At 38.5% G+C, this 26,859-nt stretch overlaps 1 protein-coding gene across 1 annotated transcript; it reads left to right on the top strand.

Moving 5' to 3' along the window:
- The first annotated feature begins 1,577 nt into the window (after nucleotides 1-1,577).
- On the top strand, nucleotides 1,578-11,647 carry LOC139139413 (BRISC and BRCA1-A complex member 1-like). The gene is made up of 7 exons (XM_070708317.1): nucleotides 1,578-2,261; nucleotides 2,805-2,863; nucleotides 5,243-5,363; nucleotides 5,491-5,597; nucleotides 6,349-6,475; nucleotides 7,377-7,462; nucleotides 11,048-11,647. Exons 1-7 carry the CDS (start codon nucleotides 1,851-1,853, stop codon nucleotides 11,049-11,051), a joined length of 915 nt encoding a protein of 304 aa, XP_070564418.1. The 5' UTR covers nucleotides 1,578-1,850; the 3' UTR covers nucleotides 11,052-11,647.
- The last annotated feature ends 15,212 nt before the right edge of the window (nucleotides 11,648-26,859 follow it).

Below are 26,859 nucleotides of genomic sequence, written 5' to 3'. Positions count from 1 at the left end.
TTAAAGTTTACATTGTTACAGACGCAAGTAATTCAGCGCCTTACATGTAGAGTACTCTATAGATAACAACGGCGTTTTCACCGGCTGCAATGCTTTACCGACCCCATTTACATCGCTCGCCTCTTTATGCTTATTGCTGCCACTATGTAAATAAAAAAATACACATATTATCTGGAGATAATATGCTCCCATTGTGTGGTTTTCGATTTTTGAATGCATACATAATTTGTTCATTTTTTGCATTTGTATTGCTGGTGTTCGGCGACATCAACATACGTTGCGCGATATTGTAAACATTGACTGTATAATCAGTCTGCAGGTGTATTTCAATAATCCGACATATCTTGGGAAGTATATCTAGCAAAAAGAAATACAGCAGTATCATTTTCTACTTTTCGGCTCCTGTATTTACAGCTGTTTTTAGATATATAAGTACTATAACTCGATAATTGCAGCTTCTCTTTCTGGGCGCCGCCATCTTGAAAAATCTGTTGCTATTGACAATAGCAATGGCAGAGCTTAAACGATGGCGGCGCTGCACTGAACAATTAGAAGGCCTTTTTCCCCGTAGTGAAACTGTTTGTAAAAATTCGTGATAGGCCTAAATTAGTTACGTTTAATCCATGGACGACGCAACTATATTTCGACTTGCTAGGGTATGGGGCTTAGATATCGGACATGGGCTGTCTCTGTGTGTTGCGTTCGACACCTTGTATCGTACGGTGTGGCTAACTTCGCCAAGTTTGTAGCGCCCGAAATAGCTTCTACCGAAAAAATAACTATTCAAGACGGGACAGCAACGTTACCTGACTTAATATGCAGTAACATGACTTGTAAAACGCTATCAATACGGAGTGAAGTGAGTACAACGAAAAGCATGTCCTTAAATGTCCGAAAACTGAGGTCGTCCGAAAACTGTTACACTGAGTGTTTAATAAGTGATCATTGTTAATTGTTTACAAATGAATTCTAGTCCGGACTTGAATACAATTTTCAACAATAATAATGGAGATTATACTCATATAGGTTGTGTTGATATGCTGAATACTTGGCATTAAATTAGGCCTACAGTTTAGGGATTCAATGCAGAAAGTGTAGAGAAACCACAAAACAAATGAAAAGTTTTGAAAAAATAGCCAAAGATAAGCTTTACACCTTATGGAGCTTTAACGAAAAGCGGCTGTGCCACGGGTGCTCGTGGGCTACCTATTCTGCTTCATAGGTCAATCGTCTGCTCTATCTATCGCGCACTTTTTCTTCTGCTCTCCACTGCAACTATCGACCGCGTACTCTTTGCTCTACTCTCTACTCCAACAAGTTCCTGTTGAGGAAAGAGCAAAGAGTACGCTATCAAGAGAGAGATCGAGCAGACGATCGATAAAGCAGACATCCCCAGCCCACAAGCGCCTGTGAATCATGCGACTACGCTCGTTTTGGCCTGAAGAGTTGTGGATTTTTAATCATGTTTTCCTACTTAAAAACAAGTTTTAAACACTACCATCTTTTCAACTGTTTCAATGTATCCATCCCTTGGTTAAAATGGATTATCCTAATACCGATTTCCGTTTGTCGTCGGGTTGTCCCTGCCCCATTTCTACCGCTGGCTGCGCTGCGCACGAAAATATTATAGGGTTCACGCCTGGGGTCATACTTTCTGGGCATCACTGCATTGTCATAGTTTCGTTGTAGACTTGTTTTTAGGGGTCGCATCTAAGATCCGAGGTTCTACCCTTCGGGTTATACCTTCATGGTGTAGGCCAGGTCATCCATAATCGTAAACTTAGAGCTAGCTGTCTTCAACGGACGAACATACACAGTTAAGAGGTGGCGCGCCCGAGAACCAAGACTCAATGGATATGGACAGTTCTGAAAGAGAGCTACCTGCTGTGTCGCGACCAGGAAGCACCCCAGAAGAAACTTCCTGTGTCAGTACAACTGACGCTAGAGATCATAATACTTGTGACCAGGACAAGACGGACAGTGGACGTACAGTGCCTCAAATCGTTGACGTTTTAGAGGAATCCAGTACTGTGAGTGAAAACAATCGACTACCACAGCCATCAAAAAATCAACCAATCGCTGGAGGTGTTGCAATGAAAGACTTTGATGAGACAGTGCGTCCAGATGAAGAGGATGGCTATGTGCGCCAAGAAAAATTCGAAGATGATGAAGAATTTCTTCTTTCAGATTCAAGTTCTGATACAGAAACCAATGATGACCCCAGACAAATAGTACCAAAAGTAAACTGCCCCGAAAAAATAGTATGTGTAGTAATTAGTAATTTTATTGAGTATGTAACACATGCAGGGTATCTCTCTCTCCCTCCCCCCTCTCTCTCTCTCTCTCTCTGTCTCTGTCTCTCTGTCTGTCTCTCTCTGTCTGTCTCTCTCTGTCTGTCTCTGTCTCTCTCTCTCTCTCTCTCTCTCTGTCTCTCTCTGTCTCTCTCTCTCTCTCTCTCTCTCTCTCTCTCTCTCTCTCTCTCTGTTTTAGTATGTTTATTGTTATTATTAGGCTCCAACGATCAAATGTAAATAGAAATTCAGATTTTCCAGTACTCCAGTATTCAGCTTATACGACATTTGTAAATGAGTAGAATAGATTCAGTCATTTTCTTGTGACAGTGTGACTTGTGACATTTGCCTTAAATACCAGTGTAGCAATAAGGAATATGCTTTCCCCAAAACCGCAAGCTGAAATCTCGAGGGCGAGTGCTGTGCCCAGCAAAATGTTCAAGTTGCCCCAGTGGGCAAAGACCAAAAGTGGTTGTTCACAGTTTAATTTTTGATCTTCCTGTTTCTTTGTAGATACTTTGTTTGGATTTGTCTGCTGAAATGAACAATACACCATTTGTGTCAAAGGATGGGTAAGTACATGTACCAATAACTGGCATGATGAAATAAGCATGCAAATGTACATGTTGTATTTATGTATAGTATTTAAAAAATAAAAAGTGAAAATTTCACATAAATTTGACCCAGCTAGAGAGGAGTAATATTCTTCTGAAATGCTCAAAACAGTGAAATAAATAGTGACTTACGTATGTTTGCAAAGATTTACACTCCTGTTTGGAAATATTAATACTCCTTTCTTATCAAGCTTCAACTGCTCATTATATAAAAAAGTAAACATCAAGATATCAATCTGGGGATGTGGTAGTGTGCACTCCATACATGAATGACTTAAACTTTTGCTCAAAGTTACCTCAAAAAACTTTCAACCATGCAAATTAAATCAAGAATAAAAAAGGGGGGAGGTCCCACTGTCTAAATTTTGGTACAAGAGAAACCAAATTATTTAAGATCTACAGAAACTTGAAATGAAAATGGCTGGAAAGTAATAAATGTTTGATTTTCACAAAAATAAGAAAGCGAAAACTTTATTCACTGTAAAGTCTCAAAATGAATTTCCACTGGTGGAAAATTTGAAAAGTGTTTTAAAAATTCAGTGTCCGAATATCTGTCCTTGATGTGCATTCTAACTCAGCCAACTACTGAAATTTATTGAACACCGTATTTGTAGAAAATTGTATCTAACAAACAGATTATGTAATATGTAATGCCCCCTTTAATTTGGTGTCACAGTTGAAGGTTGATAGAATTTTGTCATGCACAAGAAGAAATCCAGAGATCTACTCACAGACCTGTGTCAAGTCTGACAGTACATTTCTGTACAGATGTGTAAATTCTGACTCTATCCATAGCTTCCTTATACATCAGTCTGAAACTTGTGTTACACGCAGAGCTTTACCCAGTCAATTTCAGACCTGTGACAAGATCTCAAAATTTGCAAGATTTCAGACTGTTTTGATCTTAAACATTGCGTACACTTTATGTGTTTAAGGGTGATTGAGTCACTTGCTACGTCATCATAGCTGCAAAAAATAGAACATGCATTCTATGATGCGCGTGTCCACTGTACGGGACCATGCTCACTGTAAAAATTACACCATGGTTTTGATTGAAATCTATCTTCATACAACTTATTGTCAGAGCTTTTAGCATGAAAGCGGACGTTGTCAGTGATGATTGAATGATCATTATATTACCTTTGAGTTGTAAGTTTAAAATGTTTGAATGTTGATATATTCACAAATCTCAACAAAATAATTTTAAAAGGACATATTTCTCATCAAATTGTGATTTTTCCCATTTCACATATAGGTTGGGGGATGATGGTAAGCGATGTAGCATTGTAAATAGGCTGGTGACCCCATATTTTTATTTGATGCATATAATGTGCAATATCTGAACAATAATTTATGTGAAAATAAACAAATTTGTTGGATTGGAAATCTAAATAATTCTACAGAGTATGGATAAGGTGTGGTCATTACATTTAAATTTGCAACAGCTTTTACTGTTGTTTTGGAAGGCCTGAGGAGTGATAATTTAAATTCTTATGCACATTTTCAGCGGAAAAATAGCTAAACTTTCATTTATTATTCAATGTGGTTCACATGTAAATAAAACAGTAGTGCAGCATTTCAAGAAAGGGCAACGCTTACAGGAGACATACAATTTCTGTCATTTGAATGGGATAAAGTGGGTGCATTCAAATCCTTCTAGCTGCCAAATTAATCTGGTGACATATTTATTTTTTTGTCGTAATCTCATCCTCTCATATAAGTCTTACTGTTAGAGAAAACTAACAAAAATTGTTGGTGAAAATTTAGTGACTCAATCACCCTTAAGCAATACATGTATGAAAAAATCTGCAATTTTTTAGGCCTTTTCATATGCCTGTGTGCACGGAACTGTATCCAGTCATTTGTCACATATATCTGTGTACACAGCACTGTATATGTACATATATACAGCAATAACTTGCCCACATTGTATAGAAAGCTATATTGCAGCCGGTGTTACAACTCTGGACTGTCTTTACGAAAACAGACTTTTACCACATCTCTGTGACAGGCACTGTACAGGGTCTGTTTAGATCTGTGGATCTGTGAAGGCCAATATGTCTGCATTGTGATAGGACATTGCCATCTCCACATTGAACATTGTTCTGTATCAGTTTTCTCTCTGTGGTGACTTGTTACAATTTGATGTCACTATCTCCTGTCAAGGTAACATTCTACAGTAGTGTCTCTTGTAGCTGGAATATTGTACCTGCAAATAACAACATGATATTCAGTTTTGCTTTGTCCTTTTTCACGTATCTAATATTATTTTATGATGATGATATTTGTGATGGCACTAACATTAAAAAGCTCAGTTGATATGTTTTCATACTGCAGGACAAGATACCAGTCTCTGCAAATGGTGAAAAGAGCTATGACTATATTTGTACATACAAAAGCTGCCATGAACAGAACGCATGAATTTGCATTAGTTGTACTTCAAGACAATGCATTATGGGTAGGTACAAATACAAATTACTTCTCGCTGGATCAATTTGCAGAATATTTGTGGAATAAGTCTGGAATAATTTTAATTTGATGAGTACTGGCTTTGGTATGACTTATCTGCTCTTTTATTTTTGCAGATGCATAACTTTACCAGTAACACTGAGGAATTCTGTTATGTGTTAGGTGATCTGGAAAGTGAAACTGAATATGATTCATTTGACATGTCTTCTCTCTTTGAAGTCATGTGAGTATTTACCCCTTTGTGAATAATGAATCTACCCATTCACCCAAAGTAATTAATGGATATATCTAATATCACATGTTAAAAAAGTACAGCAGATTAACTTAAACCAAAATTATGAATTGAAGAAGGGAAACTTAAATACACACAATTCATACAGATATGATTAATATTGAAATGTATTGGTAACATTCAATCACGCAGACAAATTTGAAATAGAGTAGATGAACTGATAACGACTGGTAGCTGACTTTTGAAATGAATTTCATCATGGCTTTATTGCTACAAGATGTTATAGTGGTTCAGTTACTTTGCAAATCTTAAATAATTTTTAACTAAGTTGAAATATATTGAAAGTCTCATTTGAGATCATGACAGTTCAGAAAATGTTAGCAATGAAAGTTATGAACAGCTGCCAATAAGCTGTATAATTTTGATACTTCAAATATAAAACGTATCCATGTACAGACATGTACATTGAAAAGATTACATCTCAAATAAAATGAAACTTTGTTGAAGATACTTTTATTTCAAGTTCATCAAAAATTGAGCATGCTTCAAAAAACAACAGCCTGGCAATTTTTGAAATTTTATTTCCTCTGATAAATAGAATAAAATCTTCTGAAATGTTGTCAAGGAATGAGGCCACAGTATACAGAGACTGGTGTGAGGTGTTGTACAGTATCAGTACAATTCTAACAGTGTATCATTTTACCCATTATAAAGATCACCATTCATTGTTATTCATCATCAGCTCTGAAAGAACCCATCTACCCAATCTTGAAGGTGACATACAGACTATTCCGCCACCATATATCATTCGTACTGTACTTATCTATGGCCGATCACATTGTATGCCAGAATTTTCCAATGGAAGACAGGTAGGTCAGAACTGCTATGTATCTCAGTACCAAAACCATAAACTCAGTCAATCTTTCAGTGTAGAATTAGTAATTGGTTGTAACTTTCCACTTTGGAAGTCAGCTGATATTTTTATGTCACAGTATCTCATTCACCTGGTCAAATCTAAAAGAAAATTAAGATTTTCCAAGAAGGGAAAACTCAGAGATTATTTAAACCTGGTTTATATCTATAATCAGCCTTAACAAAAATATTCCTGGCTGATAACAATTTAGAGAAGAAAACCTACCGCTTTACTCCAATGTAACGGAATGTACTATATTGCCAACTTTAACATGAGCTTTCACACTTACAATTTACAACAGTCTGATTTGCCAATGAACACATTACAATCAGCCATTCATGTTCATACAAAATCAAGTTATTGGAACAAACTACCGTACCCACAGTCAGCATCCCAGCATGTCACACATGTATTTAACCATGTGATGCTATAAACTAAATGCAAAACAGAGACAAATAGGAAGCCATGCAATGGCATTGTGTCAATGCAGCATATTTCCAATAGTGTCAAAACAGACCCCCCAAAAACTGCCCCCAATTTTAACTCCAAAGATTTCTTTGCATCTGAGTATTGTTCCCATTCTTCATGAAACAAATCAGTCCTTCCATCATAATCCAAGATCTGCTTAACCGTTGTACTTGCCACTCTACACTTTATTGTGTGGCTTGTCAAGATAATATTTTGATATTCTGGCAAGAAATCAGACCTGCGTTTCATAAAATATGTCCTTAGTTAATGAGGCAGCTTTCCATATGTTTTGTTGGCTGATAATGTAAAATTTGACACGCACATTACAGAGATAGGATCTAATTGTTTACAATCTATGTTTCTTCATTTGTTCTGAATTACATTTTCAGGTGATGCAGTCTATGATGCAATCACGTATTTCTTTCTTGATGCTTTCTACATTCATGAACTACCAAATGATGATAACAACTGTGAGGTGAGTTCAACTGACACTGTTTCACATTCATATTGCTACACAGAAGAATGACTCTATGGTGATCAGAAATCTTGTGCACTGTGTTATTTGTCATGTGGTGTGGGAACCATTTTTTGAAGATGATACCAAATTTAAAGGTTTTCCATATTTCCATGCCCATATCTCCTCATCCTGTGTGAAGTTTTACCATAAAATATCAGCCAGGATATTTTTTGAGTGTTCCTGAACTACATTTTGAACTTGATAGTAAACAAAGTAAACAAACAAAATGGCTGCCATCCTCCACCTACGATGTGATGTTGCTGACATGAAAATTTGAGCGGCTTTAAGAGTATTTCAAGTAGCTAAATACGGGAATAATATGTTGAATCTTGTGATGTTATCCCATGGTTATTCTATTAAAGTTCTTGTAATTTTTGGGACAAGCTCTAGCAAATATTCTACCGTTCGCATGCTATGGTCTACCTGCAAAAAAGGTAGTGAGCACATGGCATGACAGCAGTGTTAAATACAAGACACCTGTTGACATGGCAACTCTCTGTGTAAGTAAACAAAATGGCTGCCTCTCTCTGCTCCATACAACAATAAAAAATGGGAGAGACTTGAAGTAGAGGAAAGTTTGTGACCAGTAACACCTGTAAAAACATATTGCACCATAAAAAGTTCTTCCAGTGCGACTATTTTTGAATCTCGATATCTTTTCTCACAGTATTCATTGAGATATGGAGGAATTGACACATATATAACTTCTGTGAAAAACAGGTTCGAAGTTGTATAGTTTATGAATGAAGTCTGTTTACATATATATTTCCATATTCATGCACATGGTGGAATGAAAGTAAAGCTTCAAAATTTAAGGTCTTTCATATCACTTGTAAAATTCTGGCCATGGGTATATAATAAATTGGTTGTTTCCCAATATTGCCAGTTCAGCTGTATGCAGACACAGCACAGGAACAGAGTGAGACCATGGTGGGTAATAACGTCTAAATATTAAAGAACAAAACATAATGGCTATCAAAGTTGGTATAGTTCTTATGTCTGGTGTGTTGTCTCACAATCCAGACCCTTGTAGCTTTTTTGAGCTTTGGGTAATCTATGATGAGGGGGAATTCTAAGGTTTAGCATTTGCTGCACTGTTTTTAATGTTAGTGCAAGGTTTTAACAAATCAGGAAAGTTAGAAATATTTGAAAAGTTGAAGGAGGTTTGTATCTTTGTGAGATTTCTAAAACTGACCTTTCCATTAAAGAAGTACAATAGGTAACTTACAGTGTCTATGATGCAACCATGAAAACATTGTAGTATTAAACTGAAGGGATAGTTATCATACCACAGGTATTAAACTGAAGGGATAGTTATCATACCACAGGTATTAAACTGAAGGGATAGTTATCATACCACAGGTATTAAACTGAAGGGATAGTTATCATACCACAGGTATTAAACTGAAGGGATATTTATCATACCACAGGTATTAAACTGAAGGGATAGTTATCATACCACAAGTATTAAACTGAAGGGATAGTTATCATACCACAGGTATTAAACTGAAGGGATAGTTATCATGCCACAGGTATTAAACTGAAGGGATAGTTATCATACCACAGGTATTAAACTGAAGGGATAGTTATCATACCACAGGTATTAAACTGAAGGGATAGTTATCATACCACAAGTATTAAACTGAAGGATAGTTATCATACCACAGGTATTAAACTGAAGGGATAGTTATCATACCACAGGTATTAAACTGAAGAGATAGTTATCATGCCACAGGTATTAAAGTGAAGGGATAGTTATCATGCCACAGGTATTAAACTGAAGGGATATTTATCATACCACAGGGATGTAGCAGTGACAAAGTCACTTTTTTTAAACCTTTGTTATCAAGAATGCATAGAATGCTTACATAAAGTCACTCAGTGTACAAAGTAATAATAATACATAACTGTAAAAGTGTCAAATTAATAAAGATAGTCACAATGTAAGTGAAAGGCTGTTATCCATATCTGTATGAAAGGCCCTACCAATCAAAATGACTTTCATGTACAGACAACCAGTACTCTGATTATGTTGCAAGTATCAGGTCAGTGTAATTTGTGCAGCTTTTCTTTCATTAACTGTTTTGATTATCTGGTCATTTAATAATGACATTGACCCAGACTAATGACCATGAACTTCAAGGCTTGTTTGGCAGTTCACATACACTTCTTGTCAGCATGGTTGATGAACAGCTGATTGGCCCAAGGAAATGAGGAACTACACACCAATAAACATGAACATTTGTACAGCCTGTTTGAATTAATACTATACATCATCTTTTATGAATTGCTTCAACTCATAGGATACGTTTGTGCAATTTTCGCAGCTTTGACTTTACCTAATGGTACATAATTCAACTATCACATAATCAGATATCCATAGCTAATCCATGTGATACCATAATCGTTGAAAAGTTACTAAATTACAAAAAGACGGAATGAAGTCATTGTCCATGAAGCAGAGGCATTTGTGAAGATTTCAAAAATTGCAAGATAAGTAAGGAAAGATGAAATTCATAAAGTGGTGTATGCCAGCAGTCCTTCAATCCTTCAATCCATAAACTAGATTCTTCCTTTGAACGTTGCTTTGTTGTTGGCAAATAAGTGACACAAATCAACACTTGGTCTGTTTGCTTAATTTTTTTATCAGTTTCTTTTTGTGTTTGTGTTGTCTTCCCTTGTACCATGACCAGGCTTGTTAAATTATATATTGCAGTTCAATACTTTATGACGCTCTCTGTGTTGTCACTTGAATGTGAAGTAATTTCCCTTTGCTCTGTCTGTCAATATTGCTGACACCAAGGACAGTCCAAAGCACCTGCCTTATTTTTCACTTTGTATCCGCATGACATTAATACAATACAGTATTACAGTACATGTATTCTGTCATGTGAATCAATGTGAATGATGAAAGTATATGTTCTGATGATGATTGCTATGTCATCAAGGTTCTTGTCTAAGTCATGGTTTTCTGTATCACCAGTGCTGCTGGTGTTTTAATTCATCAGTCATATGTAAAACACTGAATACTAGGGAACAAAATATCTATGAAATGTTATTTTAGTAGTAAGCACTTGCATTGTTCTTAGTATTTTACACATGGCATCATCTCTGAAAGTGCTGTTCCTTACAGTGACGTCATTAAGGAGTAAGTGCAGTGCTCCTGGTTTATGTGATAAGGACAATTCCCACTTCATTCCTAGATTAACAATAGACATTGTTTGTGTTCATATTCGGAACAAATATTACATACATCAATTTCTGTATGATTTCCAATTTGATACCCAAGAAACCATTTTCTGAATGTGTTTTTAACATAGATGTACACCCATGTATTACAGAAGTTATATGTCCTTTAAAACTCATGGATTAAAAACACTGAGATTTTACAGATATGTGGAGCTAACTTTCACTAACTCTGTTGGTTACATTCTGTGAGAAATGGTCTATTTGTAGAACATATTGTGTGCTTCATATATGTAATAAGTCAAAAGCACTTTGTAAGGTGCTGTAATATTAAACGGTTCTTTTTGTTTATTTCAGATGATATTTGACAGATTATGTGATTTAGATGAGAGAGGGACGTCGTTTGTTTTTGAAGTTTGCAGAAATCCAACTTACCTACATGACAACATGGCCAAACTAGTAGCTCATCCACTGCAGAGACCAGTACAGAAAGACATTAGCTACAAATTAAGTTAACTTGCCAGTAATTCCACACAGTATTGGAAAAATATTGGAAAGTAGCATTTATAACAATGCATCAGGCAAAGTGTTCTGTAGAAAAGTGATCACACATTGTGACAATGTGGCGATTGGTTGTAAATATATTTTGTTGTTTATCGAAACCAATTGTAGCAGAGTTTGATTTTCAACCTATAAGTAAACAGTTACAACCCTGTGTCACCATGGAGGATAGTGTGTCAAGTTACGGAACAAAAAGCTACTTTCAGAGAGACCACAAGTACTGCAGAACTTATTAGGGCCCTTTGTGAAAACTGTGGTCCCTTTAGGCTAAGAGTATTCAGTGGTTGAAAATTGTGTTCAGATCTTTCAGATATATATTTTAATGAATACAGGCGATTAACTTGACAATTTTCTGTAATGAACAAACAGGAAAAATAAATTGCTCTGTATTATGAACTTGTATAGTTCTCTAGGGTCTATGTGTGTACATACATACAACCACGAAGGCTATGGAAACAACTGTGTAACACATGACAATATGCTTACAGTTTTATCAAGGTGCAATTGATAACACAGAAACATACAGTTTTTGCTGTAACTTTTGGGCATGCTTTAAGTTTTCTTGTTCTGTGTATCACATGCTGTTTTCTGTCCAACTCCCTACAGCATGTCAGTATGGGAAGTATTCTGCTTGTCAACAAAGCCCATACATGTGCATTGAATTCTAATCCAGACTTGAATTCAGTTTTCAACAATAACAATGCTGACCTTACAAATATGGCCTAAGGATGTGCTAAATACTGGACATTTCACTACACCTCAAGTATTTGATCCAGACTGCACTTGATACACAGACCTAACAATACTGTAAAAATAGCCAAGGGGTCACAGCTATTGGAGCTTGGTTAATAAGACAGTCCTACATTTGTGGGATGCTTAGTGAGTGATAAACTTTGGAACTCACACAATTCAAACTTGCTTTGATCAATACTGAACCGTGATTTCCAAGTTGTGTACACTCTAGCAGATCATGTCACTTGGAGAATATCTGCTATATCAGTGTCTGAATCACTATCACTGTCACTGTTCAGAACATTCAACATTACATCATCATTGTGATCATCATTCTCACTCTTCACTGTCAGTAGTTAATCTCTCTCTCTCTCTCTCTCTCTCTCTCTCTCTCTCTCTCTCTCTCTCTCTCTCTCTCTCTCTCTCTCTCTCTCCATTTTGCCATGGTGCAACACACAGCAGAGTTGCATCCAGGAATTTTAAACCTGGGGTCACTGTGTCCCACTATAGTTTATTTTTTGGACATTTTGAACATTTTCAGGACAACATGCCTCAGTTGTCAATCTAATTGTGTATTTTTATGTAAAAATTAGTTTTATAAAACAAAATTCAACAAACCAGGACTTCATCACTATGCTTGAAGTTCAGGCAAGTAACTGTAGCAATATACTGTATCTGCCACCAATCAGATCAAGCTCAGTCAGGCTACAAGCAAGTGTTATAATATCATGTGCATGCTTTAATCCTAATCACAGAAAGTATGTACATATACGCCTCAAAATAATCATACAAAACAAAGCCTAGATCGTTGTCAGTAACAGCTATTAGGGACTGGTCAGTTTCTTCAGCCTGGGGGGGGCCGGTGGATTCATGGGGGGGGGGGGGGGGGTCACCCTGTTTTTGACTATGGTGATAGGGGGGGTCACCATGTTTTGAAATGCCCAATAGGGGGGGTCAGTGTGTTTTTGAATTTGACACAGACTCATCATTGCCTAAAATGCTAGTGTCAGCCACAAAATTCATCATTCAGTTGTATTTTTCGGCGCGCCCTTCGGGCGCGTAACTTTAATAATCAGTCATATTTTTCAGCACGCCCAACTTTGACATATCAAGCATACATACATCAGAGATATCTGTATGTTCAATATTTTTCAGCGTGCTCTTCAAGCTCATTACTTAATATATCATACATCTTTCAGCATGCCCTTCAGGTGCATGACTTTAATATACAAGGCATATATATCAGAGATATCAGGATGTTTCATATTTTTTGGCGCGCCCTTCGGGCGCCATACTTTCAGAGATATCTTGATGTTTGCTAAGTGAAAGTGTACCATTATGAAATCTGCATTTCATATGAAAGGATGACAAATTCCTGATACTTTCTGTTCTCTCTGTGAGAATTCAGTATGAGAAAGCAACATGCACAAATATTTCACAATATATATTTGATACAGTGACTTATTTTAGAGATAGAAAAATGACAAGATATCTTTCCTTCTCATTGATGCAATTATTTTCCTTTGTTTCATAGATTTCTGTAGAAAGATGCTTTTTTATGAACAAAATAACAGTTAAAAAAGGCAGTTTTTGTCATTATTAGCTGTGCTTTTATGGTTTCAATGTTACACAAGAAAGGTCCTCTCAGACACTGTACACATCAGATTTGGCTAAAAAAGCTCTCTATGGCTCCTCAGTAGATTTAATTGGATGGTTGGCAAGTCTTAACACCCATCAAAGTTTTTGATTCACTGCTTTTTCCTCTTTGATATTAATGATTGACATCCATTTCTGTACAACAGTTCAGGACATCTGTTAAAGCAGAGAAAGTGTGAAATACATTCACAGCTCATTCAAAATACAGCTCATTCAAAATGTACTGTATTAAACTTTAAGATTGACACTTTGAAATTCCTATCTTACAACTGACATGTCAACAATTTCACTAAAACATAGAATGACTATTTAAAATATAAATATATGTAAAATGTAAAATATAATATATATATATATATATATATATATATATATATATATATATATATATAATTTATGTCCATCTTTTGTTTTACCTTTGTCGCGCCCGGGGGGGGGGGGGGGGGGGTCACCCTGTTTTAGAAATTTGGAATAGGGGGGGTCACCCTGTTTTCAAAATTTGGAATAGGGGGGGGTCAGCCACTTTTTGACGTCGGCAAAAAATAATCCACCGGCCCCCCCCAGGCCGAAGAAACTGACCAGTCCCTTACTTACAGATGACACCCAACACAGTTGAATCAAGAGTGTGCCCAAGGTGACCCACAGGATGCAAGAATGTGGAACAAGCTCTTTTTAGGACATTGTTTCAAGGGTATGTCCTGACTGCAACACTGATACAGCATCTTGTTTTTGCAAAACATGTTACAAGCACCTACTGGAATATGACTACTCAAAATTCTATGGTTGCTTTGACTTTTTAAACAGTTGATAAAGAACTTTGTAGGAACGACACACCCACGATTTCAAGTGTCCACCGTTTGAAACAAGTTAGTTTACCGTTTACGGTCCCTCGATCACGGTCACTCCACAAACCGTCGTCCTGAAGTTCACTGATACGGATGTGATACAAAATTTTGGATGAAAATTCAAACGAGAAAATGAGATTTCAATGTTAAACTTGCTGAAATGCAAAGAGGTGCATTTAAACTAACCAGTAAGAGATGATCGGTACGCAGTCGGTGAAAATTGTACAAAAATCCATGCAATATTCACAGTTATGACTACAAGGCCACTCACTAGCTGTGGGTCCATAGCTGTGGTGTTTTCAGACGGGATTCCTGCCTTTTACGGGCCGGTTTTGACTTTTCCGATTTTTAACCCCGCCACCACAGCTATGGGATATTCCATAGACTAGCGTCCAAATCCGCCGCAAGCACCCTTTGCGCAAGTTTGCTCGACGATATTTCGAAAAATTTTCCATCCAAATTACAAATTGCCAACACTCATCGACAGCTTGGTTATTAGGGACTCACCAGACCAGAAATCCGCTCAAAATTCACTGAAATATCGCCTTTTTTCTAAGTTTGCGCGACATGACTACACGTAGACCGCCATTTTGCTAGCGTAAAACTGTTGGTCGAGGATCCCTGCAGTACGTCACTACAGTGACGTAGGGCCGTGACCTCTCAACTTCTAAACACAAACTGAGAGATTCATCGTGTGATATCGATGACCATCGTTCGTCTTATGGACATTCCCAGTCTCACAAAACTGAAACAAACTTTACTTGGGGGAAAAAAGTTCAGTCCTAGGATCTATAATTATTCGTGGCGCGCCGCGCGGATGCTGGCCGTAAGTTAGTTTGTGTTCAGAAGTTGAGAGGTCACGGCCCTACGTCACTGTAGTGACGTACTGCAGGGATCCTCGACCACAGTTTTACGCTAGCAAAATGGCGGTCTACGTGTAGTCATGTCGCGCAAACTTAGAAAAAAGGCGATATTTCAGTGAATTTTGAGCGGATTTCTGGTCTGGTGAGTCCCTAATAACCAAGCTGTCGATGAGTGTTGGCAATTTGTAATTTGGATGGAAAATTTTTCGAAATATCGTCGAGCAAACTTGCGCAAAGGGTGCTTGCGGCGGATTTGGACGCTAGTCTATGGAATATCCCATAGCTGTGGTGGCGGGGTTAAAATCGTAAAAGTCAAAACCAGCCCGTAAAAGGCATGAATCCCGTCTGAAAACACCACAGCTATGGACCCACAGCTAGGCCACTCACTAGCTCTTAGCTGACCCCAAGCTCCAGGAGAGGTGTAATATTTATTCGAAATGACGTAACGTATAGTCCTGTGCAAATGTTTAATTATCCTTTGCTTTTTGATGAGTTCACTGCTCTAACGGAGTTACATGTGGGAAGCACACAGATACCCGGCCCAAAATGAACCAACGATTTTTATGAACACGCTTCACGACCAGTCGTACGACCGTTATCAGTCGTGAACAGCTACACAATGCGCCTTGTGTGAAAAGATCATGTTTAAAAATACCCGGATGTGGGATTGATACTGACCGAAAAAAAAGTTTATTCATATGTCCAGCTTCTCTGCATCCCGGAGTTGTACGGATAGATGGAGATGGATAGATCGTTGGGTCGTTGCGATGCACATGGGTTGAACTAAAGTACTTTTTGAAAGTTTTGAAATCACTAGCGTCTTGGGTTCGTGGCGATAAATGTCGGGAGAAAATAAAATATGCCAAATCATATTTAAACAACATGCAGAGCTTCTCTGTATTCCTTTGTCGTACGATAGCTCGTGGGGTTATTGCTGTGCAAATGGATAGAAATAAAGTGTTTTTTCAAAATTTTTCCTTCGACACCTGTCGTGGGGTCGTGGCCATGCATGTCAGGACATAGCCTAATAAGGTAGTTTCTCAAAGTTATTCTTCAGCACTGGTCGTGGGGTCGTGGCCATGCAAACTGAGAGAAAATAAAGTAGTTTTTCAAAGTTTTTCCTTCACCACCGGTCGTGGGGTCGTGGCCATGCATGTCAGGAGAAAATAAAGTATTTTGTCAAAGTTTTTCCTTCATCCCTGGTCGTGGGGTCGTGGCCAAGGTTGTCGGGAGAAAATAAAGTTTTTTAAAGTTTTCCAATTACACGGTCGTGGAGTCGTGGCCATGCAAACTGAGAGAAAACAAACTTAGTTTTTTTCAATTTTTTTCTTCGCGGCCGGTCGTGGGTCGCGGCCATGCAAACTGAGAGAAAAGAATGTATTTTTCAAAGTTTTTCAATTTCCACCGGTCGTTTGGTCGTGGCCAAGGTTTTCGGGATAAAATAAAGAAGTTTTTCAAAGTTTTTCTATCACGACCGGTTGTGGAGTCGTGGCCATGCAACTGAGAGAAACGAATGTATTTATTTCGGGAGAAAATAAAGTATTTTTTCAAGTTTTTCCTTCATCCCTGGTCGTGGGGTCGTGGCCAAGGTTGTCGGGAGAAATTAAAGTATTTTTCAAAGTTGCCAATGACGACTGGTCGTGGAGTCGTGGCCATACAAACTGAGAAAAGATAAAGTAGTTTTTCGAAGTTTTTCCTTCACCACCGGTCGTGGGGTCGTGGCCACGGACATGGACAGGAAATGAAATATAATTTTCAAAGTTTTTCCTTCACGACCGGTCGTGGGGTCGTGGCGATGCATGTTGGGAGAAAATAAAGTATTATTTCAAAGTTTTTCCTTCGAAACCGGTCGTGGGGTCGTGGCGATGCATGTCGGGAGAAAATAGAGTAGTTTTTCGAAGTTTTTCCTTCACCACCGGTCGTGGGGTCGTGGCCATGGACATGGACAGGAAATGAAATATTTTCAAAGTTTTTCATTCACGACCGGTCGTGGGGTCGTGGCGATGCATGTTGAGAGAAAATAAGTAGTTTCTCAAAGTTTTTCCTTCACGACCGGTCGTGGAGTCGTGGCGATGCATGTTGGGAGAAAATAAAGTAGTTTTTCGAAGTTTTTCCTTCGAAACCGGTCGTGGAGTCGTGGCGATGCATGTCGGGAGAAAATAAAGTAGTTTTTCAAAGATTTTCCTTCACCACCGGTCGTGGAGTCGTGGCGATGGACATGGACAGGAAATAAAATATATTTTCAAAGTTTTTCATTCACGACCGGTCGTGGGGTCGTGGCGATGCATGTTGGAGAAAATAAAGTAGTTTTTCAAAGTTTTTCCTTCACGACCGGTCGTGGAGTCGTGGCGATGCATGTTGAGAGAAAATAAAGTAGTTTTTCAAAGTTTTTACCTTCGAAACCAGTCGTGGAGTCGTGGCGATGCATGTCGGGAGAAAATAAAGTATTTTCGAAGTTTTTCCCTTCAGAACCGGTCGTGGGGTCGTGGCCATGGACACTGAGAGAAAGTAAAGTATATTTCCAAAGGTTTTCCTTCGAAATCGGTCGTGGGGTCGTGGCTGTAAAGTGTTACATTTTTCTCCGACATTTGATCCACGACCGGTCGCAGAGATTGTTTGATTTATTGTCGTACTTTGGACACAAATATTTAACATTTTCACTTCATGGAGAAAAAGACAAATGTTCACGTCGACAAATACACGTATTTTCTGTTCCGTGTGTTCACAGTCCGTCTACCATGGCATGAGTAGAGGGACTGTGTTATGTTGCGTTCCGTGAACTTGACCTGCTGACCTTCGGACCTCTGACCAACATGGCGCCTTGCAGAGGAGTTTTGATGTCCCGTGTAGGTATACATTGTCATCGTTTGTTGTCTTTATTATATCATAACAATAGCGAATGCATAACAAACAAACACCAGAAACACGATGCTTTGATTAGGATGCCACCCAACCGCCTGTAAACGGCGTAAAATACTTGACACCGACTCTTCTTTTCAGTACGTCCGACACTTCGGTGACAGGAGGTGATTGCAAGCGATACGTGTTCGGCACAACGTGGTTTTTGAAAGTCATTTGCTCATTGCAACGGGTAGAGTTTTTGCAGGAACTGTAATGATGCGGCTATTGAAGACTATTTCTGGCCCCATTGTGATAGAGCAAGGCTGTTGTCGAATCAGATGTTGTCAGCTCTCGAGGAGTTCCACTTCCACCCCTATGTTCCCAAAACCCTATGTTCCGATACGCGACACATCCCATATATGTTCCGAAACATAGTGTCAAAATGTGTAAAATCCTATCGGAAAGTCCATGTTTAGAGGGCAGGTGTACATTTCTACTCAATTTAAGTATTTTCAGTTCTATTAAAACATAAATGTACAGAAAAATACTCAATTAGAGCTGAGCGGTCTGTACCCAAACCATAGTGTTCAGATATTTACATCCAAAGAGGTGATTATACTTAGGCTAATAACAGAAATGGATTTCACGATGTAAACAGGGTGGAATTTGTTACCGATTTCAAAACAGACAATGCACGTCCACTGCATCAGATTGTGCCCGTTGTGAAATCAAACCCAGAAATAGGCTGAAATTAATTCAACACATGATTGATATATGTTCAGAAGTTACTTTTAAATTTCTTTGCGTGTAGTTCTGAACGTTTTTAAAGACACACATTTCTCGTGACTGGTTTCTCCAAATGTATTATTGCTCTTGGGATTTTTGATGTGGATTTGATTTTGGTCGTTGCTCTTCCATTTTTATTTGAGAACAACCCGTCAATGTGGATAGCATAGATATTCTTGACGATATTATACGTAAAATTAATTAAATTTAACAAATGGGAACCATGCAATAGACAGGGAGAACATTCAAGTAATTCTCGTGATAATATTTCAATGTAAAGCTTCCCAAACGCAAGTAAAATATTCGTACATTTACAAGGATTGTAGAATAGATGCATATTTGACATAAGCTTACAGGTGATATTCAGTCTCTTCCTTTCTTCCTTTATGACAAAACAATTGAGCGTGTTTAAAGTCCCTGCATACTCCCCGACACTGTATTTTCAAAAACACTTTCAAAAATCCTTGCAGTAAATGTTTATGTGCTTTATTAATTGCCCGATCTGATACTGGGCCCTATTAACAAAGCAAAACATATCTAGAACTTGCAACTTGAAGAAACAGTGACTGCGTGTTCGGCTGTGTGGCTTTGATAAAAACGATTGTTTTTGCAATTAATATCTCCCTCTGCGAAAAATAACACAACGCAATCGAAAGGGAAAACAGAAAAAACAAAACAAGAGTCCTTTCAGTAACTGTCAACGTATCAACATATATCGTGGTAAAATATCTTAATTGAACGAATGTTTCCTTGATACTTACTAGTACCGCTTTTCAGTTAGTAGCTCACAGATGCAACTGGCCGTAAAATAAAATAACGGATAAAGAGTATAGCCCTAATTGCTTCTCATTTTTTTTTCATAATTCTAATTTGGATGAGAAGGGTGGCCCTATGACACGAACATGTTGAGATGATATGTGGATTCTACTGTATTACTATACAATCAAATGCAGTGTGGTCTTTATTTCGCAAATAAATATGACACAGTAATCGCTTTGTCAGAGGTCCAACTCCCATTATTTTACGAAAGAGTAGATCATAAAAATATGGATCATCAGGAATGGATCAAATCTTTATTCCGGTGCAAACTTGTACGATTTTTCGTCTATTGTACCATGACTCTCTTGAATTGGAGAACACCAACCAGCGGCAAACCGGCGTCTACAGTAACATTATAACTTTTTTACATATTTACCTATTACACAGTAAATAGGACTTGACAACCGGAAAACTAGTTCCTGCAGAACCTTTCCATAGCTGGGGGTGTCGGAACATTAGGGGTGTCGGAACATAGAGTTGTCGGAACATAGGGGTGTCGGAACATAGGGCGGTCACCTTAAGGGAGGACATCAAGCGTCTGAGTGTAAAAGACTATACGTTTGTAAGTTTTACGCAACGTAAACAAGCCCTCCCTGCGTTCTCCCAATGGATACCAGATTCAGGTTAATCAAGGTACCGCGGGTTAATTACATGATCAAGTCAATTTTGTGAGAAAAATGAACGGAAAATATCTCAAAATATCGGAGGAATTTCGTATTCTTCATCTGCCACTCGGTGTACATACTAAGAAGTTTTGTCTTATCACACGTAATGAATGTATTTTTAGAATGATATATGCGATGCAATGTGCCAGGCGACTTTGAAATTTTTTTTTCAGCTCGCAACTCTCTTGAACTTTCACAACCCTGGGCGATTGTCTGATCCGATGTCTTGTCTGTCTGTTGGAATGATATCCAAGGCTGCGTTCACAAATAACTTAGGGAGGGGGCTGGATAAATCGCGATTGAAATCTTTTTTTTTTTATCCGCCTCAATACCCTAAAAAAATTTCAAGTTCCCCCGTCTATATGATAAAAATTTTCAAGTCCCCTCCCTTATAATTGTATTGCCGCATATTTATTAGGGATGCACGCAAAGTAAAAATAAACATGTTTTGGGCAGTTCTGATCGCAGATGTTCGACACTACCTGTCATTAGCAGTTTGTACCGGTAGAGCCATATTCCCAGGCAAGTTCTTACGCTCGAGATGCCATTCAGCCTGCTCAATCACAACTATGACAAGACACCAGGGCCTTTAAATACCATAATAATCGTATGTACACTGTCACTATGCTACCATATGCTTTCTTCTGCATGGAAATGTTTTTTTTTTGTGGCTCAAACATTTAGTCATGGTTTAAGGATTGAACGGTACACATGAAAAGCTTGTAGCTTATGGCAAGCTATCGTACAGTGTACACTGACTGAATGCCTCAGACGTAAGGGCTTATTTGTGAAGTTTTATTTTAAACGTTCTGTTTAGGTGACATTGTTGACATGCAAGTTGTGGTTTAGGAATTTCAACATGGGTTAAGGTGGGAATACAGTATTTTGAATTGGTTTTAAATGTATTTCACTCTATTTATGCACAACCAGATGCCAAGAACCATTGTACATAAGTTGATATCAATCACATATCAAAGAGAGAACAACAGTAAATCAAACCTTTCGCAGGTAACCAGAATGTTACCATCCATCATGCTTTGCATATATAGAAGCCTGCTTTCCAATTTGTGGGTACAGCTTCATGTGGAAGGGACAACAGCTGGATCTTTTGACATGTTTTCATGATTTTTATTCGGTATATTAAAGGGAGGCAGTCGTCGGAACTCTACTAAAAGGTTGCCAGGCTGAGGGACCCCTACCACCGATGTAAACACTGTATCTACATTACGCTTGCGAATGATGAATGTTAAATATGTTACAATGAATTTCGTAAAATTTAAATGTTGCAGCTATGTTGACTTGATGATCTAGATGTCATACATGAAATACCTTGTTTGTGAACAAGAAAGTCGCACACGCGCATCCGACGACTGCCTCCCTCTAAAGACAGAAATTCCCAGATTCTATTGGTCGACATATCATGCAAAAGAATAAAGTAGACATACCAATACATTAAATTTTGGTCTAAAATCATTTAGGGTAGTACAACATTAGTTTCAACCCTTTAACCATCGTGGTGGACCTCTAAAAGAGCAAAATTAGAGCGAAGAGATTTCCAGAATATGAGACACCATGGTTGATATTATAGAACAAAAGAAACAACTTGAAAGAAGTCGTATAGTAGCAAACTATAGCAACGCTCCCTGAAAGAAAAAGTGCCAATGACACTTTGCTCATATTTGATTACATATGGCAGAACAGAGTGTAGTACGATATAGTTCTTTTACCGGTTCCATGATGCAGTGCGCGCCAGGGTATACAAAGCGTACGTTACGCATAGAACTTTTAGCCGTAGGGTACACGCAGGGTACGTTACTCATAGAACTCTATGGCAGATTACACCCTGACCTATATTTTCGTCGCTGATGGTTAGATTATACACGGGGCATTATTTGGTATTGCAAATTTGTGTCATTCTTCTATAACAATCCGTTGTACAAAACAAATCAGCATGTTTTCGCTGTTTTGAGCATATATACGGTGTTTGATAAAGTCACTGCAATGCATTGTGGGATAACCGGGAAAAGGTCTATTTTCTAGCTCTTGTGGGCCTTAGTTCGTAATATTCATAATGTCAAGTGCGTTTGAACACGTTTTGATGTCCATCGAAGTACGTATAATAGTCGGCAACTATTGCAACGGACACACATATACACCATCATGGCATGCGGCTTTGTACATCAAAAACAGGGACACAATCTACCATTACCAAAGTAAAGGTGTCCGTTGTTTATAAAGTATTTGCGTTTATGTTTATTTTATGTTTATATTGCATGGAATTAATAAAGACAATATTTGGTCCCTCTTCCGTCTGTGGTCGCATGATCGAAGACGAAGGTAACATATCGCATGTGAATACTGGCATTTAGCAGTGTGCACTCTTGCAAAATTCATGCAGGTTCATAATCTTAAATATACTGAAGTAAGCATAATCTTGAATATATTGAAGTAAATATAAGCTGTAAGCTTCAGCAATTTAGGGTTTCTTTAGGGCTGCCAGTACAGTTGATAATTGCCATACTTACATGATAATGGCATGTGCCAAACTGCCCCCATAATTAAAAGTGAAACCTTAGTCCAGCCAATTTCATCATTTATCCCTTCTGATAAAACCCTTGAATAAAATGCAGCTCAAAGTTGCCTCATACTTGCACGCGCTGACGACTATGGCGCGATGAAAAAAGAGAAGTTGAAGTAGACGACATTTATGCTTGGAATCTAATGGAAGCGAAAGGGCTCATGGTAGCAGCGTGATTGACGTCATCGGCGATACAGACGATTGGAGCTATCAAGGAGAGGAGTACTGTCAATATGCGTGAACAGTTCAGAGCGTTCGTATGACGGACAGCGATATTTCTGACATCGATTATTACTTTCCCCCGACTGAAATCAAACCATACCAATTTGAACTAAGATATGTAATAATGGGAAAGCATCTCCACACATATCTTGGTTGTTTGCGTTTTGTAGATATATGATTCCGTGGAGGGAGCCACTGTGCTTGTACAAGACCCCGAACTGAATGGAGACTCTAAGCTGAAGTGACCCTGCGATCCTTCAACGCTACATTTCGAAAAAAGTTTTCTTCATCAGTAGCTTAAAATTAATTTTTGGTTAGTGAATGATACGGAATGATTGACTGATTGCATGTGTTACCATGTAAATCGAGCTTGGCCAGATCTCTAAGGTTGCGAAATCTCTGATATATCGGAAAAATTTATCCGCGATTTGACAAATCTATAATATCGTCTATTTTCGAAGTTAGGGTCGAACATAGGAAATCGGGCTTGCTCAGATCTATACAGTGAGGAATGCTCCGATATATATTTACCCGCAATTTGAAAAATCTAGTATAATCTATTGTTGTAGGCCTAAAGAATGTATTTCGCGCAAGACCAGCAAAAACTTCTGATGATGTCCAATCGGTCCTCTGTCCAAGTCCCGATCATCAAGTAAAATGTATTACATGTAAAGAATGTATTTCTTGCAAGGCCCTCCCAAACTCCCGATGATATCCGATCGACCCTGTCGACGAAGTCCCAATAGTAATGTGAATGAAAGTTTCGTGTGGACATTTAATGAAAAAAAATGCATTAAATGTAAAAAAATGTATTTCGTGCATGAATAAATCTAATATTGTAAAACATGCAGGATTCTTGACTACCGACCATGGATGCTATTATTGAACTAAGAGTCGGACAGAGGTAGTCGGGTGGTCAGATCTGTTGGGTGGTGAAATATCCGATATACATAGGATATTTACCCACGATTTTACAAAGTATCGTCTAGTATAATAGTTTAAGTCCTAAATCGCCGATCTTTTATCTGGTTAATATCGGTGATTTCGCTGACGTGTGTCGTGTAGTTTCGTCTTCGGATATTAAAAGAGTCCCGAAATCGCCCATCCGCCAAACCAGTGATTTTTGGCTATGTCAAGATACAAACCACATTGTGTAGTGTCGTCTTGTATTGATATTAGAGTCCCGAGATCCCTTATAAAACAATCATCCTTTGAAGGTGCAGAGCATGCTCTGTCAAAGTTAGAAGTCATACATAACTTCTATCTTTGACAGTTTTTAACATTTTACTAGTACCTCGCCCGACTTTATTTAGCAACAGTCTTCGAAAAAGCTGTTCTGTGGGAAAACGGTAGAAACTAACACCGTTTTTGTTCTTCCTCGAGTCATTTTTGCTCCCAACTGCACAACAGTTAATCATTTTTCATGCCACTGAGCACTCGATTAAAAAGTTGTAACGTGCAGAACTGCACTACCAGTCATAGACAGTCAGACAGCCAAGCGCTCATTAGCATAGACACTATCAATTCAACCGATCACAGTACCTGGAGATTCGGAATACGTTTGCCGTCGAAAAAATAACGTAAAAGATGCGCTCAAAATACATGACAGTTACCACATACGTAATTTACATGTTGAACTATGACACTCAGTGAATTTATTCCACAGTCTCCTTTCAGTTATCTTATAAATAATGTCAAACTGAGCACTCTCTGTGACACAAATTCATCAGCCGGGTTCTGGGCAATTTACTACAAAACCAGAAAGATAGCACAACTCAGAATTAAAGAGAGGTAATTCCATATAAGCTTTATCGAAATGGGTACTTTCTAAATCTTTAAATGCTTGCGCTACGGTAGGTGTCAAAATTAACGATCTGATTTCCCTACAAACTGAGAGGCCGCGCTGGTCGCCATGCTAATCAGACGAGACTAGCGACACTGGCAGGCAGGCTATGACCTCTGCCTATTCTCATTTTAATGTTAAAACCATAAAACCAAGAAATCTGGTTGTTGTTGTCTGTATTGTTGTTTATGTTTATTAGTCGTGATGTTGTGTTGACAAAAAAATTCACAACATGTTGTGTTGTGGCTGTTTCGTACTGTAGATGTCATAGAAACGCTACAAGGACACTATAATTCTTTGACACGATGTATGCCAACTAGCTGTGGGTCCATAGCTGTGGTGTTTTCAGACGGGATTCATGCCTTTTACGGGCTGGTTTTGTTAAAAATCGGAAAAGTCAAAACCGGCCCGTAAAAGGCAGGAATCCCGTCTGAAAACACCACAGCTATGGACCCACAGCTATATGCCAACGTACACTCTCTTCATGTGCATGTGCATGGTCACGACCCCACGACCGGTCGTGAAGGAAAAACTTTGAAAAACTGCTTTATTTTCTCCCGACATGTATCGCCACGACCCCACGACCGGTCTTGTAGGAAAAACTTTGAAAAACTGCTTTATTTTCTCCCGACATGCATCGCCACGACCCCACGACCGGTCTTGTAGGAAAACTTTGAAAAAATACTTTATTTTCTCCCGGCATGCATCGCCACGACCCTACGACCGGTCTTGTAGGAAAAACTTTGAAAATACTTTATTTTCTCCCGACATGCATCGCCACGACCCCACGACCGGTCTTGTAGGAAAAACTTTGAAAAAATACTTTATTTTCTCCCGACATGCATCGCCACGACCCTACGACCGGTCTTGTAGGAAAAACTTTGAAAAACTGCTTTATTTTCTCCCGACATGTATCGCCACGACTCCACGACCGGTCTTGTAGGAAAAACTTTGAAAAAGCTTTATTTTCTCCCGACATGCATCGCCACGACCCCACGACCGGTCTTGTAGGAAAAACTTTGAAAAAATACTTTATTTTCTCCCGGCATGCATCGCCACGACCCCACGACCGGTCTTGTAGGAAAAACTTTGAAAAACTGCTTTATTTTCTCCCGACATGCATCGCCACGACCCCACGACCGGTCTTGTAGGAAAAACTTTGAAAAAATACTTTATTTTCTCCCGGCATGCATCGCCACGACCCTACGACGGTCTTGTAGGAAAAACTTTGAAAAAATACTTTATTTTCTCCCGACATGCACGGCCACGACCCCACGACCGGTCGTGAAGGAAAAACTTTGAAAATATACTTCATCTTCTCTCCATGTGCATGGCCACGACCCCACGACCGGCTCTGAAGAAAAAACTTTGAAAATATACTTCATTTTCTCTCCATGTCCATGGCCACGACCCCACGACCGGTCGTGAAGGAATAACTTTGAAAAAATATTCCATTTCTCCCGACATTTATCGCCACGACCCTACGACCGGTCGCGCGAAGGAAAAACTTTTTAAAAAATACTCAGTTTTATCCCGAATCATTTTTTCAATGTCGATACGGTCATACACTGTGAAAGTATTGTATGACTTGATGATTTAGGCATAATACGTACAGTACACAATATGCGCAAATTGTCCTAGTCGAAGTATGAAACGTCTAAAAAATCAGATGGTAAACAAAATTATGAAAAGGCCTCCCAGAAAGTAATAATAAAATATGAATTTGTCGGTGATGTTGGAATCTCCAGGAATCACTCA

This window comes from Ptychodera flava, chromosome 8, assembly GCF_041260155.1.
Source record: "Ptychodera flava strain L36383 chromosome 8, AS_Pfla_20210202, whole genome shotgun sequence".
In the NCBI taxonomy this organism is placed as follows: Eukaryota; Metazoa; Hemichordata; class Enteropneusta; family Ptychoderidae; genus Ptychodera; species Ptychodera flava.
The sequence above is the reverse complement of the archived record's forward strand: the minus strand, read 5'-3'. Positions and strand labels throughout refer to the sequence as shown.